Source organism: Saimiri boliviensis, chromosome 2, assembly GCF_048565385.1.
Source record: "Saimiri boliviensis isolate mSaiBol1 chromosome 2, mSaiBol1.pri, whole genome shotgun sequence".
NCBI classification, from domain to species: domain Eukaryota; kingdom Metazoa; phylum Chordata; class Mammalia; order Primates; family Cebidae; genus Saimiri; species Saimiri boliviensis.
In genome coordinates, this window is record NC_133450.1 from 38,990,963 (window position 1) to 39,010,361 (window position 19,399).

General features: G+C 54.4%; 1 protein-coding gene across 5 annotated transcripts in view; it reads right to left on the minus strand.

Annotated features, from left to right (window-relative positions):
• PLEKHG3 (pleckstrin homology and RhoGEF domain containing G3) overlaps window positions 1-19,399 on the minus strand; it is a 42,694-nt gene that overhangs the window by 1,812 nt on the left and 21,483 nt on the right. For 2 of the 5 annotated variants that reach the window (XM_039468814.2, XM_003924428.4), the window contains exons 2-16: window positions 14,840-15,229; window positions 13,765-13,862; window positions 12,552-12,621; window positions 12,176-12,222; window positions 11,916-12,066; window positions 11,688-11,819; window positions 11,314-11,496; window positions 11,034-11,126; window positions 10,655-10,741; window positions 10,378-10,411; window positions 9,940-10,038; window positions 5,992-6,030; window positions 5,535-5,554; window positions 4,059-4,172; window positions 65-1,481 (exon numbers count right to left, since the gene is read on the minus strand). In XM_039468814.2, the coding sequence (XP_039324748.2) occupies window positions 65-1,481; window positions 4,059-4,172; window positions 5,535-5,554; window positions 5,992-6,030; window positions 9,940-10,038; window positions 10,378-10,411; window positions 10,655-10,741; window positions 11,034-11,126; window positions 11,314-11,496; window positions 11,688-11,819; window positions 11,916-12,066; window positions 12,176-12,222; window positions 12,552-12,621; window positions 13,765-13,862; window positions 14,840-15,190 (2,935 nt within the window). In that variant the 5' untranslated portion in view covers window positions 15,191-15,229. The other 3 variants (XM_074393129.1, XM_010335150.3, XM_074393130.1) reach the window with 3 other exon arrangements.

The window sequence follows — 19,399 nt, forward strand, 5'->3', positions numbered from 1 at the left end:
GGCTCCTTCCTGGCTCTTCAGTCCCTAGACCTGGGGAAGGGCCCACCTGCCACTCCGGTCATACCTTTGCCGCCCAGTGACTCTCCAGCCTCCTCCTGCAGACAGGGCACAGTGGGGCTCTTCCCGTCCCTCTCAGGGGCCGCCTTTTCCCACAGCAGTGGTGGCCTGGCCATCACTGGCTTGTTGCTCTTGATCCGGAGGCTGTACTGGCGGGCCAGCTGATAGACCTTGTTCTTGACGCACTCACTCGTGTGGCTGTCCATCATGTGGGAGAGCTGCATGATGCGGGGGTGCAGTGGGGCCACCAGCTGTCCCTGGGCACTGCTGCTCAGCTCCTTCACCAGCTCTTTCAGCTCACGGGCCAGGTGGGCCGGGCTGCGCCCCTCAGTGGGAGAGGCGCTTTCCGGGGAGGCTGTGGCCGACTCCTCCGTGATGGCTCCCAGCTCGTGCTCCTCCAGGATAAAGAGCGGCTCGTGCAGGTCAAAGCCATTGGCCTGGCCCTGGCCTGGTCCCTTCCCAGAGCTCCCCCCAGATGCCTCCATTCCCTCCCAGATCTTAACAATTTCTGAAGAGGGACGGAACTCAGCATCTGTGATGGGAGGTGGGTCCCCTGTGCCCGGCTGGCCTGGTGCTGGGAGCTCAAACAGGGCCCACGAAGTCGGCCGGGAGCCCACCTGTCTCTTGCACCCCACTGGAGCTACCGGCTCTGGGTCTGGCCGGGGCAGGCTGTTGAACCTGGAGACTGAGTTTCTCACCAGTCCTTTGGGGATGTAGGAGAGGCTCTCCCGGCGACGGACGCTGAAGCCCGCATCGTGGTGCTCCGCGTTTTCGTAATAGCTCTTAATCCTGTCCAACAACAGCCGGTCTCGGGTGGAGAGCGCCGATTCCTTCTTGCAGGAAGACCGGTCGGGCTCCACTGGGCAGCCTGGGCTTGGGGACTCCACCCCATTGACAGAAGGGCTGTCCTCTGTGGCCACCCCCACACCGATGTCCACTTCCGGGGAGAGCTGACAGCTGAGGGAGTCTGTGGTGCTGCCATGCCGGGCCAGGCCCTTCTCACTTCCCTCCAGGCTGAGCACGCTGCTGCTCCGGCTGACCAGCCGCGGGCTCCCAAAGCCACTGGACTTGCTGTCCTCCAGCGCCACGCTGCTCCGCCGGGAGAAGCTGCTGACAAACCGCTCTGCAATGACGCTGGCCTGGTCCAGCACAGAGGGTGGCAGGAGGCTCTCAGGCTCCCGGGCGGCACCCCCCATTTCTTCCTCCTCCTCACTGCTCAGGGCCTTAAGGTCCTCAGTGCTCTCAGCTGCCATGAAGTCCACCATGTCACCCGGGGTGTCCATCCCCAGAAGCCCCTGGTGGGAGGCAAGCTGTGTCTCCAGGACTTCTGGAGATTCTGTGTCTGAAGGCATCTCCTCGGCACTGGGCCCTTCCACAGCAGCAAATACCTCCTGCTCGCTCCCAGCCTCGGAGTCTGGCTCAACCTGAAACACAGCAGAAAAAGCTCACATGAATAAAAAGCCTCCTCCATGGGACCTAGGAGACAAGGGGACAGCATGGCCTGCTCAAGGCCCAGTGACAGGGACCTGCAGTTTAGGGGACCCAAGGCAATCAGAACAAGCACGTCTGAGGAGTAGGGCCTTAAGTCCTTAGAGACAGGAACATGCCTGCGTCCTTTTAGTCACCCTGCAGCGGGGCTGCTGGGCCCATGTCCTCAAAACCAAGGAAAACACAAAGAATGCAGATGAGGCAGGATGGAGATGTCTGGGTGGCAGCCAGCCTGGGAACTACAGGGACAAGGTGGGAATACACAAGAGTGGGTTGCTCACCACCCCCGGTTCCCAGGGGCTGGTTCTCACGGTGCCATGGAACCAGCATGGCCGAGGGTGAGGCAGTTCCCTGAAGCCCTGGAGTCTCCTCACTTGGAGGTTCTCGGCTTCAAACCCAGACCCATGCAACATGAGAGGCCATTTCTATTTTTCTCAAGGGACAGGCCCTCTGATGTGGATTAGGGTCTAGAGAGCGACACAGCCACATACTGGAATCCCGTCAGAGGACGAGGTCCGGGAATGTGGCTCCTCCCACACCTGTGGGCCCAGCACAACTGCATATGCCCAGGAAATGGGCAAGGAAGAAAGCAAACTTGACAATTCGCTCTTGACCACCTTGCAGGTAATTTGAACCACAAAACTGGCTGACACACACAGTTTTCCAGGGTGGTCTTTAGGGAGATGATAAGAGCAAACACTGAATTCTGAGATCGGACCTAATTCCATCTGTTCTAGTCCAGAATCTGCAGAGCAACACCCACGCTCTAGACTTGCACTGTTCAACATGGGAGCCACCAGCCACTGTGGCTTTCTGAGCACCTGAAATGGGGTTAGGCCAATGGAAACCTGCTCTTGGGGTATAATACACATCAGATTGCAAAGACTCCGAATTAAAAAAAGGGATAAAACATGTCAATAACTTTTTATGTTGATTACATATTAAAATTTAATATTCTATATATATTGGGTTAGATATACTACTAACATTTCATCTGCTTCTTTTAAACTTTTTAATGGGTGGTTCTCATTCTGTTATTATTGGACACCCCATTTGCTGTGGTCTGAATGTCTGTCTCTCTTTTTTTATGTTTTTCTATATTTTTTTATTTGTTTGTTTCTTTTATCTTTTTATGTCTGTGTCTCTAAAATCGATACGTGTTGGTCGGGCACAGTGGTTCACACCTGTAATCCCAGCACTTTGGGAGGCTGAGGTGGGCGTATCACCTGAGGTCAGGAGTTCAAGACCAGCCTGGCCAGCATGGTGAAACCCCATCTCTACGAAAAATACAAAAAATTAACTGGTCATGGTGGTGCACGCCTGTAATCCCAGCTACTTGGGAGGCTGAAACAGGAGAATCGCTTGAACCTGGGAGGCAGAGGTTGCAGTGAGCCAAGATCATGCCATTGCACTCCAGCCCAGGTGACAGTGCAAGACTCCATCTCAAAAAAAAACAACAACCAAAAACCAACAAATAAATAAAATTGGTATGTGGAGGATAACACCCAGTGTGATCGTAATGAGGGGTGGGGCCTTTGGGAAATTAGATCATGAGGGCTCCATTCTCATGAATGGGGTCAGATCCCTTACCAAAGAGGCTCGCGGGAGCTTCCTTGCCCCTTTGCCACATGAGGACACAGCAAGAAGCCACCATCTACAAAGCAGAGGGCAAGCCCTCAACAGAGTCTGCTGGCATCTTGACCTTAGAATTTCCAGCCTCCAAAACCGTGAGCAATAACTAAGCTACCCAGGTAGCAATAAAGGATTCTGTTATAGCAGCTCAAGCCAAGACATCATGCTACATTCCTATCCAGTATCATCCAGGCTTCTCAGTCCTGGCTGTGGAGTCCAACATGGGGTCCAGGCCATAGCTCACAATCTTTCCCTTATAACTGGGAAAGTGAAGGACTCTGCTTTCCACAACCTACAGACAGCATAGGGCAGGAGGAGGAGAGTGGGCCTCCGAGTCTGAGCCCCAGGTCTGATCTTGGCCCCGTCCCTCAGAAGCTGCTCAGCATCAGGCACACCATCAACCTCTCGCCATCGGCCCCTGGGAGCCCTTTCCTTCTAGAGTCGTCGTGGCAAAGAGAAGGAATAAATAACATCACTGACGGAGGAGGTGTCCAATAGATAGCAATTCCCTACCCTTTGCCCAGGTGACCACAGGTGTGATTTCAATGTCTGGCAGGCTGGCAGGGACAGGCCTTGTAACCCATACAAGGTGGCCTAGCCAAGGGAGCTAATATCTGGTTCATTTCCACCAGCTGTGTGCCCTTGGCCGTAGGACTGCATGTGCCTTTTTCTAATTCATTGAAAGGGGTGGTCAGCTCACCACACCACACACCCCCAGGCCAAATGGGCTTCCAGCAGGGCTGAGAGTCCTGGGAGGTGGGGAATCTCTGTTCCCACGGGCTCAATGGGAAGAGCCTACGCCTGAAAGCCCTACTTGCAGACTTGGAAATCTGGACTCCAAGCACTTCCTACTATCCCCATGCCACCTGCTGGTCGCTTACCTCTGGCAGGGAAGAAGCGGACTCAAAGCTCATGCACTTCTCAGCACTGGTTGGAGACTGGCCACTGGGCCTTCTGCTGCTCCTGGAGCCTTCAGACTCCCTGCGCCCCTTTCCCTGCAGAGGCAGAGTCAGTCATCAACTCCAAGATAACTGGAAGCTGATCCCTTCTGCATCCCAACATGGGCAGTGCCTCCCACACCCCAAGGGGTTGGGCTGAGCTAAGAGCCAGCCTTGGACCCGAGCCATTCCAGAGCCAACCTGAACCGCCAGGCCTGGGGCTGCAGAAAGCCTTGTCAGGCATGTGGCTTCAGAAAAGCCCAGCCCACCTTTCTGTCCAGACAAAGTGGACTCGACCATTCCAGCCCCACTGTGAGCTGGCTTCTCCCCACCCCCATTGCCCCACCCCACTTATCATGCTTGTTGGGCGTTATACTGATTAGTGTCCAGTACTGGAACAGAGCATGCCAGGGGCTCACCAGGGTGTGACAGCGAGCGAGGGGATTAAGAAGTGCTGAGGGGAGGAGTAAAACCAGGGCAGGGTAGGGTGTGGAGGGCAGCAGAGGGGGTCCTTGGGTGGGCATGCACATGCCAGGGAGCATGCAGGGAGGAAGGGAGCTCGAAGAGACACCTCACCATAGCGCCCCGGGAGAAAAGTAAAGCGTTGGCCCGATAGTGCCAGCAGTGGAGGGCGGCCAGCAAGGAGCTGGCAAAGTCGGCTACCTGCTCCGCCACCGCCAGGCTCTCCTCCTGCTCCTCCTCCTCCTCTGAGCCTGGGGGTTCCGGCCCAGACCCCTTCTCGTTGCCTTCATGCCCTGCCAGATCCTCCAGAGAGACCTGAAAGGCCTGCTCTTCCTCCTCCTCCTCCTCCTCCTCCTCTTCCACCACCTCCTCCTCTTCCTCCTCCTGAGCAGCCCCTTCAGCCTCCGGCTGCAGGCCCTGACTACCGGAGGGCTGCCCAAAGTCCAGGAGGGTGCCAGCACTGCCTGCATGCTGTTCAGAGCACAAGAGCCCCTCGTGACCAGCATCTTGGGCAACCTCCCCTCCTCCTGCAGGCAGCTGGGGGTGGGGATGCTTCACACAGAAAGTCACATCTAGATGCCCAACTCAGGTCTCCAATGGGGTCCAGGAAGGAGTGGGCATTATGGTAGAAAGGCTGGGATCTTGTAGAAAAAATTCAGAACCCAAAGAGGCCTGCCTGCCTGTCTACCCTAGAGAGAGGGAAATCTGAGCAGGTCCACGCTGGGCAGGACCTCAGCAGGGTGCTGTTCTAGGAAGAGGGTGCCAAAGGGTCCCCAGGGCAAGGCCCATGTCTTATTCGTCTCTGTGGCCCTATGCCACAGAGCCTGTTACACAGTAGGTGATTAGTAGGCATTTGTTGAATGAATGAAGACAATGAGGGCTGACGGGGCCAGAGGGATGACCCGGGCAGTCCCACCCGCCTCTGTTAGCCAGTCCCCTCCTCCCACTGGCCTTTACCTTCATTCCTGCTGCTCGGGCTGCGGACATCGCCGCCAGGTCCCCAGCACACGGGCGAGGGGCAGAGAAGAGGAAGAGATCAGTAAGCAGGAGACAGACCTCTGTACAGCCCCGTGGGGAAGGCCTCTCTGGGGGCTCCTGCTCCTAGAACCCTCACCTAGTCTCTTGGGCTTTAAAAAGAATCACTGACAGATCAGGAGACCAGGGTCGCAGAGCAGTGCATGTCTGTGCCCGCTATTTCCCGAGGAAAGGGCAAGAGCCCTGTGCATTGGGGAGAGCTCCAGCCCCTCTCCTCAGACAGTCAGGGATGAGGCCCTCTTCCAGAGGGAACGGAGGCAGAGTCCCCTCTATACTATTCTGACAATCCCCCTGCCCCCAGGTCACACCGCAGGCTGCCCACTGCTTCCGCTCCTCCTCCCCCACTCACCGGAATGGCTGGCCACCCTCACATACTCACCTTTCTCGTTGAGTTGCCTGAGCAGGTGTTTTGTCGGTTCTGAGGAGGAAAGCATGGGCAGAGTCAGTGCAGGCCAGGAAACTGCCGTGCCTGACTGGGTCCCAAGCCCACAGTGCCACCAGCCCATCACCAGCTTAAAGTCCACTCTGCCTTGGCCCCCGGCAGCCGTAAGGCTCCAGGGAGGCTGCCTTCCACAGTGTCACCAAGCCCCCTTGCACCTACTGGACAGGGAGATGGGCCCATCCAGCTCAGGGACCCCTAATGTGACTGCCAGCCCTGCAGCGCTGCCCATGATGCAATGCATTAGCGCACCTGGCCCAGGGCCCTCATGCAGGAGCCATAGGGAGGGGACAGAGCTCCATGCTGCCCCCTTCAGACCAACTAGCAACATCTCTGGAGGAAGGTTCCTGGCTCCACCTCAAGCCTCCTGCCTCCCTGGCAATAAGCTATCAGCAGCGCATCAGCTATACCCACTGCCAAGCCCCGTCACAGCACCCCAGCCGGAAAGCAGAGGTCGCACCCGACTTTCTACGGCCCTTAAGGCCTGGCATCACGAAGCCTCGCTGCCTGCTGGGGAGAGTTGCCCGAATATACGGAGAGTGACCAGGCTCTGGGGACAGAATACAAAATACATCCGTTAGGCTGATGGTGTCGTCACCTTGTACCCAGCCTTTCTGGGGACACACCTGAGCCTGGAGGGCAGGAATAAGAGGACCTTGTCTCGAGGTCCAGCTCTACAGAACCTCGACCTTCGCCTATCTATATCCTTGCCCAGCCCGGCTGACGGTAAGTGGGAGGCCCAGGGATGGCCGCGATTTGCTACACACTTGGAGTCAGAAGGAAAGTCTACCAAGGTATCTTGCTGTTCCTCAGCAGGAGGGCCTACTGAAGAAATTCTTTTCTGCTGATACACACACACACACAACATGCATACACTATCTGTATCAATGTGTAAGTAAATGCCTATTTTTAAAGTGAGAAGTAGAAAATATTCTTTCATTTCAAAACTTTTCAATATGGGATAAGTGACACATCATTTAAATTAAATGATAGACCTTAATTATCCATAGAGTATACTTGTTAGCCCATCTCAGCTCTCTGAGTGGGAAGCAGAAGCAGAAAGGGCCTCAAGGAAGTCGGAGCGGAGGGCTGAGCCCAGGCAGTAGAGTGCCCGCAGGTGGCCCAAGCCCCTCCCCCGGGACTTTCCTGGTCTTTTTGTGGTCTACAGTTCCCACAAGTCCAATAGATTGACTCATTTGATTTCTTTCTTTCTTTCTTTTCTTTTTTGAAACAAGGTCTTGTTCTGTCACCCAGTTTGGGTACAGGGGCATGATAACCACTCACTGCAACCTTTGCCTTCCAGGCTCAAGTGATCCTCCCACCTCAGCCTCTGGAGTAGCTAGGACTACAGATGCATACCATCATGCCTAGCTAATTTTTTAATTTTGTAGAGACGAAGCCTCACTATGTTGTCCAGGCTGGTCTTGAACTCCTGGCCTCAAGTGATCCTCCTACCTCGGCCTCCCAAGGAGCTAGGATTACAGGAGTGAGCCACCATGCCTGGCCTGAACAATCACTTTCTAATAGACAGGAGGGGAAGAGGGGCTACTACAGACAAACATGCTTAGACTGATGAGAACAAACATTTCAGTGTTACAGAAGAATCATGAAGAGGGGCATGGCACATCAAATGCAGGCTGTCTCTATGGCAACCCACAGCTTCTGGTGCCCCTCAAGCATCTGGCAGTTCACATACCCTAAGTGAGGCTGTAGCACCGACTCCAGAAAAGGAAAGGTTCAACTGCAGGCAGCACCCATGTTAAACTTTCTAAAGTTTAACATGCTTTAGAAAGATGTCTATTTCAACCAGGCATGGTGGCTCACGCCTGTAATCCCAGCACTCTGGGAGGCCGAGGTGGGCGGATTACCTGAGGTCAGGAGTTCGAGGCCAGACTGGCCAACATGGTGAAACCATTACCACTAAAATACAAAGAAATTAGCTGGGCATGGTGGTGTATGCCTGTAATCCCAGTTACTCAGGAGGCTGAGGCAGGAGAATCGCTTGAACCAGGAGGTGTAGGTTGCAGTGAGCAAAGATCGCACCACTGCACTCCAGCCTGGGTAACAGAGCAAGACTCCATGAAAGACAGAAAAGAAAGAAAAGAAAGAAAAGAAAAGATGTCTACTTCATAACAGTTAAAACAAAAAAATTTTTAAATCTTTTTTGAAAAAATCCAACTCTTAGTATTTACAGGCTAAAAATCTCAGCCTTTTGGAAACTTCAGCTCTCTAAAATGGCTCATTTCCTGAGTGCCTTGGACAACTAAAGTTTGGGGATTTTTGGTAACAGCTTTATTGAGATATAATTCACATACGATTCACCTATTTAGAGTGTATAATGTGATGGCTTTAAGTAGAGTCACAGAGTTGTGCATCCATAGCTAAAGTTTTGACACTGACATTAGGATAGAGCTACTATCACTGCCACCAACATTATCCGTTGCTGAACACATCCATGTGATAGAAGCTTCCAATTTTAAGGTACAGCAAGTTAAGGAGGACAAGCAGAGAATTACAGGAGAAAAAAAAGAAAAGGAAATAAAGAGGGCTAGAGAGAAGAAGGCAACACCCCCCCACACATTTGGGACTTTTAACCATAAAACTTTTGCAACCATAGCAAGGTGGCCTAGGGCTCAAGATCCATCCAGAGCAATACCAACAACATAAAACCACAAAAGCTTCCTATAAGCCACTGCTCCACCTTCCAGAAGGCTAACGCCCACATATCAATCCACCCACGTGTTCAGGGAACCCACGGGTCATCACCAATCAAAACCCAACATACTTGTGGACCCAAGCCAAGACACTGCTCTCAGTCACTTTAGAATCCTTCTCTCCCGGGGTCTGAAAGACAATTCTCACCCCAACTCCCACCTTGGGGATGTTTGGCAGACACCTGGCTTACGCCGGACCTGTCCTTGGGCCTCGCACTAAATAGCAGTGAAAAATACCAATGTAGAAAACACACACACTCATCACCACAGAGCTAAGAATAAAAGCAAGGTTTTCTCCTTTCAAATAGACGATTCATTCCAATAATCCAAGAACACACTAGCAACTCCAGGAATGGAAGAAAACCCAGGAGAGGAAAACGGAACTTTTTCCTGAGACCCAAAGTAAATATTGCCTGTCTGGGTTTGGTGCCACTGAAGTCTAACTCGTTTTCTCCAGATCCTGCTTCTGCTGGGTTGTTCCAGAACTGGGATGGGGCCATTCGTGATGTCTGAGTGTCACTCCTGAATGACTTGGGGTTGGTATTCCCGAGCGGCAAAGGAGGGAGGGGGTAAGAAGGGGTGCCAAGGCCCGAGGGAGCAAGTATTTCTAGGGCCTTGAAAAAGGTGGGCTGGACAGGTGCAGTGGCTCACACCTATAATCCCGGTACTTTGGGAGGCCGACGCAGGCAGATCACCTGAGGCAAGGAGTTCGAAACCAGCCTGGCCAACATATAGTGAAATCCCGTCTCTACCAAAAAATACCAAAATTAGCTGTGTGTGGTGGTGCATGCTTGCAGTCTCAGCTACTTGGGAAGCTGAGGCAGGAGAATTGCTTGAACCCAGGAGATGAAGGTTGCAGTGAGCCAAGATCAAGCCACTGCACTCCAGCCTTGGTGACAGAGCAAGACTCAGTCTCTCAAAAAAGAAAGAAAGAAAGAAAGAAAGAAAAGGTTAGCTACCCAGACCGGTTGGGTAGCAAGGGCCCAGAGGCACCTGGTGTGGGCAGCACTAGCAAAGGGAAAGGATGCGCCCCATGTGTGCACCCAGCCCCACTCTAGCCTTTCCCAGGGTTTCCACAGAGGTGAGAGCCAGGCCTGGACACTGCTGAAGGCAGTCCCCAGCCTGGGCAAGGGTGCGAAAGAGAGGCTTCCTGCTTCCACAGCCCTTCTCTTACCAGATTGCCGGCGGCCCTGGCGCACATGGGTGGACACCTCGTCCTGGGAGGACCATGCCTTCTTCAGCCGCTCTGGGCTGTAGCGGTACCGATTGGGATCTGCACCCAGGAGAGAGACCATCAAGCTTTTGGCTCCCAACGGGCCTTGGCCTACTCTCGACCCTGTCCATGCCCAGCAAGACCTCTGCACCCACCCAGCTCCAGGACCAGGAGCCTCCAGAGCGCCTTCCATCTTCCGTCTGGCAGCTTCAGGCACTGAGGGTCCCACCGCTCAGCAGGAAAGCGTCCCTAATCATGTAGTTAAACCCCGCCCTTAACGGGAGACCCCCATCCTCCCCCTCCTGGAATAAAATGATCAGGTAAAGCTTCCCCAGAATGCAGCCTGACCTAGCAATGTGCACAATTAGGGACAAAGCAGGCAGAAGAGAGCGAACTTACAGTAGGAATCCATTTCCAGGATGGCTTCCTTGGCCTGAAGGAGAAGGCAACACACTATTACCTTTCCGTGGGTCGGCCTCCCCTGCCCACAGGACCCACCGTTGCTGTACAAGGAAGACGGCCTGCAGTGCTGCACCAAGGCCTGGGGCATCTGCCATACTGACACCCACTGTCCCGTGGAGCCAAAGTCCAGAACACGAGTCCCCAACGGACCCTGCAGAGCTGGCTCAGAGGAGCAAATTCTGCCTGCACCCAGTCAGGAGCTGGAGGAGCTCACCTTCTGTGGAATGGTGGCATGGTGGTTCTCTAGGATGAGCCTCTTGATGTGGTGAGTCCAGTTCCGTTTCTCTTCCACTGTCTTGGCCTAGGAGGATCCAAGGGAAAGGAACCAATCCAGGGGTTATCAATACAGGCCTGAAGGTGTCTAGCATGGACAGTGCTTCTGCCCAGGAAGAAAAAGTGGGGCCACGCTGGGGCCTTTGTGAGGTTAGCCTGACTCCTCGCTTCGACCCTGAGAGGTGCCTGCAAAGATCCCTGCCTTACAGATGGAGACACTGGGGCTTGGGGCAGCTAGGTGAGCAGAGGAGTCAGGAGTCCCGTGCAGGTGTCCCCTGGGCATCTTGTTCCCTCGCCCCTGCGCCCCACCTGCCCCTCACCTGGATGCTGTACTGCTGCTTGCTGTGCTTGTAGTGGGTGACGGTGAAGCACAGGGAGTCCCTGGTGCTTTCGATCAGCATCAGGGAAGAACACTGTGGGCAGAGGGAAAGGACAGTTAAGCACAATGTTGGGGGGCCCATCCCCTCAAGACAGCCTGGGGAAGTAGGGAGGGAGACTCAGAAGGGTGGTGCAGGAGCCCCAAGAAGCAGAAAAGGAGGGGAGCCCAGATCCTCTGAGAAGGAGAGAAGATGGCAGAGGAGATGGGCAGGGCCTGGTTACCGGGATGTTGCCCTTGTAGACAAAGTGATCGCCACGCTTCTTGGTGATAAGCAGCATTTTGTCAAAGAGGAAGAAGGTCCTTTCATTGCGCACACGATGCACGCGGAACGTGCCCTCCAGGACGAGCTCCCCGTAGGTGGTCAGGTCGGGTCCCTTCCAGTTAATGAGGAGTGACTGAATCTCCTGCAGCAGAGGGGCCCCAACCCCTAGAGTCAGGCCACTGGGGCCTGAAGAGGCTCTGCAAACACTGCCACAAAGGCTCCCCAACGCCACCCCCCAGCTCATCCCGGAATGGTTGCCACATGCCCCTTTTCCAGCCGAAGCCCGGCCCACTCAGCCCTGCCCCTCCCCCCAGCCTCCCAGCCCCAGAGCACCTGGAGCCGGACTGCGTGCTCATGCCTCCTCTTCATGTCGTTGATGTACCAGGCCACACAGGTCATGGTGTCAATGGCATCCTCCACCACGTCAAAGCCATCCCCCTCTTCATCAAAATGCTTGGCAATTTCCTGCGCAGAAGATAGGGGCTTAGGTACCCCTGACTCGAAGGCCTGCCCTCCCCAGACCCGAGGTGTTTGGGAAGAAGGGGGAGGGGTGATGGCTACCTGGAGCAGCAGGTGGTACTTGAGGATGCGCTGGACCGGCTTCAGCAGGTAGGAGCCCAGGGGCAGCGAGTGCTGCAGCAGTTCCTGCCGGTCCCGAAAGAACTTGGCCTGCTGCTTGTCCCGCATGCATTCCGTCAGGGCGGCCACGGAGCTGCGAGTGGGAGAAGGGCCTGTCACCGCCTGGGGAAGGCCTGGATGAGGAGGTGGCGGCTCTGGACTCACCAGATGGCTCTGCCTTCCCTCCCATCCCAGTTACTCACTTGGGGTAGTTGTTGCAATACTGGGTGTAGATATCAAACTCTTGGCTCTAAGAAGAGATCAAAAACAGTGATTTCAGGGAGATTCCCATTTGACTGTAAAGATGGTGGTACCAGATAGGTCCCTAGCCCAAGAGCATACTCTGTCCCCTGCTCCCAGGTGCCTACAGAGCCATCTTTATACCTATTTGTCAAGAACATCCCATCCACCCAGCAGCCCTGGCTTCCCCCAGAACACCCTTCTTATTCAAGACAGAGCACCCGGGACTTTTCCTGGAAAGGGATCCCCCAAGACGTAGATGTCCTCTTATGCTGGCAGTTCTTGTCTCTCTGAGCTGTCAACAAGGTAAGACAGGGGCAAGGGCCCAACCCTTCTTACCCTTTCTACAAAGCAGCTGGCCACAGCCACGGGGTCACTATTGCAGCTGTCCAGGTCTCTGAGGAGCTGGCTGGGTGAGGGGAGAGCAGCCACTGTACCCTCTGCAGTCAGAGGACAAGGCCCCTCACTGCCCCCTCCCCAACCTCCCAAGCCCTGAGCCCGGACTGACAGCCAGCCCTGTCGTCATGCTAAAGAGCTGGGGCTTCCAGCCTCCTGGGAGGCAGCTAAGGGCAGAGGAAGCCCTGCCCCATGCAGCAACCACAAAGTATCCAGCACCACCACAAAGCGGGAAGCCAGGGAGACCTATGGACTCAGCAAGCGGGAGAGGAAGAGGGGACCCCCATACCCACCTCGGGAGGGGACACAGCTCCTCCGTAGGCAGAAGGAGTCAAACACACAAAAAGCAGAGGATTAAAGAGCAAAGAAGAGAGAAAGGGGACTAGCAAAGGAGCCAGGGATATGGGGAGAGACAGGTGAGTCCTGGCACCCCTAGAAACACTGCTCCCTGTCTCCTCCCTCTACGCTCCTCCTCTTTCCGCAACCCCTCACGGTTGGCCTAAGTGTTCCCTGCACCCTGCGCTCCCAGACCTCTCCAGCTTACACAGCCAGAGTTCCTTCTGCCAATCTTAAGGGGCCTGGGATATGATTCCTCCAGTCTTAGCACCGCTGTTCCCTCAAGCCCTGCCCTTCCCAAGCAGTGCACTTTCCCTGGGGAGTCCGTGGTCCCAGGCAGCAGACCCACGCCCTTTGCCCTGACACAGCCCCTGGCCAGGCCTTGTTCAGCCTCCCACATCTGTCTTGCGGGGGCTGTGCATTCCACTAATAGGTCAGATCATCTCCAGGGAGCCCTTGGGGTCAGTGGGAAGGAGGGTAAGAAATTAGGAGATGTGCAAGTGAAAAATGACAATGAGAAGGACAGAGAAGCCACCCAGAGGGAAGAGAATCAGTGTGCAGGGAAGAGCCCAGCAGCTCCTTGAGGGGCGCCGGCCCAGGCTGGACCCAACACGCACCCACCGTCCAATTACCTCCCTGTCTGCCCTTGAGAGAAAGCACGTCAGCCAGGGCACAGAGACGGACCACCCTTCCCTGTCCTCAGAGAACAGGCTCCGGGCCCACATGTCACAGCCCATGAGTCCAGGGCCATCCAGGGTTCCTTTCTAGGCCCTGAAGGGGGCGTCGCAGGCACACCATGGTGTCGGGCCCATTGACACACCTGTTGAGTTCGTAGATGTTCTCTATGTTCCCGAAGAGGGCGCTGACCTGTTCTGGCTTCAGCAGCCCAGGTGTGTCGATGATCTTCAAGAGGTAGTCCTGCATGCGGAGAGGCGGTCAGAACCCGGCTCCCGGCACAACATGCCCACTACCCGCCCCAGCCACACGTCGTTTCGGCACTGCCGTGACACCACTTCATAGACCGCCTACTGTGCTGGGTGAGACAGTGTCCACCTGGAACCCCAGAATGTGACTTTATTTGGACATAAGGTCTGTATGGATGCCATTAGTTAAGGATCTCAAGATGACTTCACATAGGATTCAGAGTGGGCCCCAAATCCAGTGGCTGCTGTCCTTTTAAGAGGAGAGGACAGGAAAACACACAGAGAAGAAGGTGATGGGAAGGTTCTGGGCCGTATCTCCTGTCAAAGACTGCCAGGACCCAGGAAGCTGGATGAGAGGCATGGAACTCCTACTCCTTCAGAGGCTGCGGAGGGATCCCACCCGGCCAACACCTTGATTTTGGACTTTGGCCTCCTGAACTGAGAGAGGATATATCTGCTGTCACTCGGCATGTGGCCATTTGTTAAGGCAGCCCTGGGAAACTAATCCACGCCCCAAGCCAGCGGGCAGAGGGCTTCCTCAGTGGCGGCCACATAGCTCCCCTTCCGTGTCCTTTACCTACAGTGGCCCTGCAAGGGAGGTGTGGCTTTTTCTTACAGAGGAGGAACCTGAGACCCCGCACAGCCAGGAGACAACAGGGGAGCGGATGCGGGGGGCCAGGCCCAGAGCCCATGTCTTCACCGCATTCAGTCTCTGTGGCCCAGGCTCTCTAGAGCCATCTTCCTAAACAGGCTGGGGCCCCACCCTCCCTATCAACGATGCTTACTCCTGCCAGCCCAAGCTACTGATCTGGCCCAAGGTCCTAGGGAAGCCTGAGGAGCCCGCAGCTTCCACAGGGCTGCGGGAGACCCCAGTCCTCCAACTACTCCACGGGAAGCATGTCTTCTGAGAGCTTCCCTCCCGGGTAAAGCAGGCTTCTGCTGGCACGCTGCGCCCGGGACCCCGGCACGCACCTCCACGATGCTCCGCAGATCCTGCACATACATGCGCTCCGTCTCCACGATCTCCCGCACCACTCGGCCCAGGTAGCTGAGCTTGTGGTGTGCAGACCCAGCCGCAGCTCGGCTGTTGAATGGGGAGAGGGGCCCCTTCACGTTCAGCCAGCTGCTGGAGTTGTTGTTGCTGTTGGGGAGATGCCGGCCTCTCGGGGAGCCTGCTCCATTCTCGGCAGGAGCCTCGGAGCCACTGGGCTCCTCCATGGCACTGCGACTGTCACGGGAGGAGCCCGAAGAGGAGGTAGTAGAGGTCAGGCTCACCGGCCGCTCCTGGCTGCCATCCTGGTGGAGAGAGGTGGACACGGGCATCCTGGCATTGCTGCCTGGGGAGGGCACCCCAGGGAGATTCTGCAACAAGACAGACAGATGAAGGGTCAACCCCAGAATGCCCAGAGAAAGAGAACAGGAGTGGTTGCCAGGGATGGGGACAAGTGGGGTGGGCATGTTTAGTGGGTCCAGAATTCAGTTTTAGAAGGTGAAAAGGTTCTGTGGAGAGACGGTGATGCTGGTTGCACAATGATATGAATGTACCTACTGCCATTGAACCGTACACTTAAAATGGTGAAGATGGTCCAACTTTATGCTATGTGTATTTATGTTTAACACAACAAAACAAAACTGAATCCCAAGAAAGACCGTGCCCTCAGACTCTATGAGCACTGATGAGGGTGCCCAAGTCCACTTGCCAGCCCAGTGGTCCAGGTACCTGCTGAGGAACTCATAGCCCAGCCCCACTGCCGGGGCACAGTATTTAAGTCTCTCAGAGCCACAGGTCCTCACCTGTAAAATGAGGATGGACACAGCCTGCCCCATGACTGTGTCCTCCTGGATGAGGCCACATCTGCTGTTTGTAAAGCTCTAAACATGATGCCTGGCACAGGGTTCGTGCTCCATACACCATCAATATGGTGATGATAATGGCAGTTGTTAAGAGGCACTTCCCAAGTGCTCACCTGTCCGTGGCCTGTGCTGGGGTCACTGTACAGGAATGGGCAAAGACCTGGTTCTTACAATGTTAAGACAAGACACATACCAGGGGTGATATTCTCCCTAGGACTGCAAAACCTCAGGGGCACCAGTGGCTTCACCACGAACCTGAAATCTTCTGAATTATTGACCGGCTGAGCCAGCATTATTCCCCCCACTCCCCAGCCCCACCCCAGCACCTGGTACAGGTTGCCCCTGACTCATCCCAGGCCCCAGGAAATTCCTCAGGGCTGAGCCATCAGTGAGTCTCTGTAAGCTCCTTTTAGCACAGCTGGGTGGAGGCAACAGAGAAAGCAGTAAACTGCACCCGGGTGAGGCAAACACAGCCTCAAGCGGACTTTATTCCCTAAGCAGATGGTGTGGCTCACAGGCAGGCCCACCTGGAGCATCCGGGGAAGGAAGGGTGGAGTGGCCAGACTATTTCCAGGCTGTAGCCTTTGAGAAGGACAGGGACACCTACGCAACACCCATGCTCACCCCACAGAAGCAGAGCTCACCAATGCCACTTTCCAGAGTACACATCTAACTGCTATTTCACAGAAAAGCAGTAAGTTCCTGGGCATTCCTCTCATCCCTACTGACCCAAGTCTTCTACCCCTAGTTTTAGAGCTCAGAAGCAACTAGACCACAGACATGGCCAAAGGGCAGAGGCTTGAGCTACATGGAGAAGGATCTAGAAGCTGCCATCACTCTGGGAATCCTTGGCACTGGCCCCTGGTTCTCTGTGCCTCTGCCTCAACCTAGAAACCCACACCCCTGGGTCTCTGGCTTTTGCAAATGTTCTCTCTGCTTCAGCACCACCTCCTCCCCATCCACCCCATACGGTACCATTCCCCAACCTATGTACATCCAATCTTTAGGTCTCTGATTAGACGCTGTCCCCTCCAGGAACCTTCCAATATCCCCCAAACCTGGGGAACCTTTCCGTGTTCTCTTACTACCTTCCAGGTTTCTCCCACTGTGGCACTCACCTGAGACAGTGTGACTAGTTTGAGACCCTCTGCCCTACACTATTAGTTACTTAAGAGCAGGAGTTATATAAAAATTAGCCAGGCATGGTGGTGGGTGCCTGGAATCCCAGCTACTCAGGAGGCTGAGGCAGGAGAATTGCTTGAACCTGGGAGGTAGAGGTTGCAGTGAGCCGACCGAGATCAAGCCATTGCGCTCCAGCCTGGGAGATAGAGCAAGACTCCGTCTCAAAAAAAAAAAAAAAAAAGAGCACAGGTCTTAAGGGCCAACTTCACAAATGAACAATGATGGTGAACAAATTGATGCTTTTACTGAGGTACAGATCAAGCACCTCAAGATTGACTTACCACTCGCTGCTGACCGAGCCGGGACCCTCTGGAACACAGCACTTTGTCACTGTGTCTCACTGGAGGGGGTCACCTCCAAGGTGCTCTATAGGAGCCTCTCGTCTTGCAGATGGGGACTCAGTGGCAGGCCAGTGCTTTCCCTCCACAGTGCAATGCAAGGAGGGCTAATTAACAAGATCATTTTGGTAAAGCTCTTTGAGCTTCTCAGAGGAAAGCCCCCTGGGAATTGTAAGGCTGCTGCTTTTTCCTCTCTCCTCAAAAGAGCCTTTACAATTAATCAGCTATGCCTTTTACAGAACCAGCAGGCAGGGCAACACCGTGTCATTCCAGCACTGACAGACAAAAACCCAAGCGCCACCCCAGCCCTTAACCTCCAGCCCTGTGGCACTCAGATGTTCTTCAGAGTGCACAGTCAGGCACTCCCCACCACCATCACAGCGGGGAACAAAGGGGCAGGGATTTATGGCCTAAGACCTTTCCCAGATCAGATCTGGGGTCAGCTTCTCTGGAGAAGCTAAATGGAAAAGGCCCCAGTCCCAAATGGATTTCACAGGCAGCCAGGTCACAGCCTTAAAGCAAAAGATTACTCACAGCCTACCCTTACACCAACGCACACACAATTAGGGAGATTTGTCTCTAAAAGGGACTTTCTGAGGGTCCCTCTTTGGGGATCCTACTGCAAGAGGGTGGCAAGAGAAGCATACTTCAAACCCAGAAACTAAAATGTCTTTTCTACTTGGAGAAGTTTTCTCTCTGATTTATCATAGGCTACCTGTCTGCAAACTAAGCTCATATTTTGAAAACAGTACCCGTGGCCCAAATCCTCCTAGCACTAAAACAAAGCGTAACAGCCAACTGCTAAAATGCTCTAAGTGCTATATACATATTAAAGTGACTAATCCCTTGCGACAACTCCAAAAGGTGGGTTCTCATTTTACACATGCAGGCACTGAGGCCACAGAAGTAGTAAGTGGTAGAGCCTGGACTTGAACTCAGGCACTGAGGCTCCAGAGTTCATGCTCTGCTGCCCACTGTCTCCCTAACGGACTACACACTAGCCAGGGCTATAAACAAAGGCTTGGTCACAGCCCTGGCTGCCATGGTTTTGCTTCAGCATAAGCTGCAGGAGACGTGAAGACCTGAAGGATCGGGGCTTACGACATGACACTCCGAAGGACTGAGTCAAGATTCCTTAGGGCGGTTTTTGGACCCGCTACTATGTGAACTTTGGCCATTCACTCTCCGGCAGAACAACATGGTAAAATACAGATCCCAGGTCAAAGGATTGCAGGTCACGGGTAAGCAGAAAGGAAAACGGAAAAAGCATGAGGTCACCGGGATTAGACTATAAAGTTCTTGGATGATGACAGCAGCCCTGTAGTGACCAGGAGACCCAGGATCACAAGGCTGTCTCTCCTGGGCAGGAGGACTTGCTGGAAAAGAACCAAGAGCCCAAGAAAGGGAGGGCTGAAGAACAAACGAGGCACTGAGTACAAAGCAGGACACCAGTGCAGACTGTCAGGAGGCACTGTTTGATGGTGACGGATAAGAGACATGGCACTCAATCGGAGTGCATTCTTGAGTGCATCCCACTCAATCGGGGTGCATTCTGGCCCAAAGAGACCGGATTGGAACCATTATGTGTGTGCAGCTCAGACTCCCACAGAGACGGCTAAAGTGCCTCGGCTGGTGCTCCCTGGGCGGGGCCAGCCTTTCCTTCCTACCCGAAGAGCATCACTCCATACTGTAAGATTCCTCCAAGCCAGGATGAGAACTGGGGTCTTCATACTCACCCTAGAAGACCTCATCTGCTAGGGAAGGAGGAGGCCAGAGAAAGAGGTGATGAGGCAGACAGCAGCCAAAGCCTCAAACCAGGTACCCACGCCTACCCCATCCTATCACACACAGGTCCCCAGTTCTCCTAAGTATGCCCCAGCCACGACCTCTTCCATCTTGCAACACCAATCAATCCAGTCAGTCATCAGTGAATCAGTCTTCTAGAAAACTCGCTTTCTTGGCCTGTAATCCCAGCACTTTGAGAGGCAGAGGCGGGAAGATCACTTGAGGTCAGGAGTTGAAGACCATCCAGGCCAACAAGATAAAACCCTGTCTCTACTAAAAATACAAAAATTAGCTGGGTGTGGTGGTGGGCACCTGTAATCCCAGCTACTCGGGGGTCTGAGGCAGAAGAATCACTTGAACCTGGGAGGTGGAG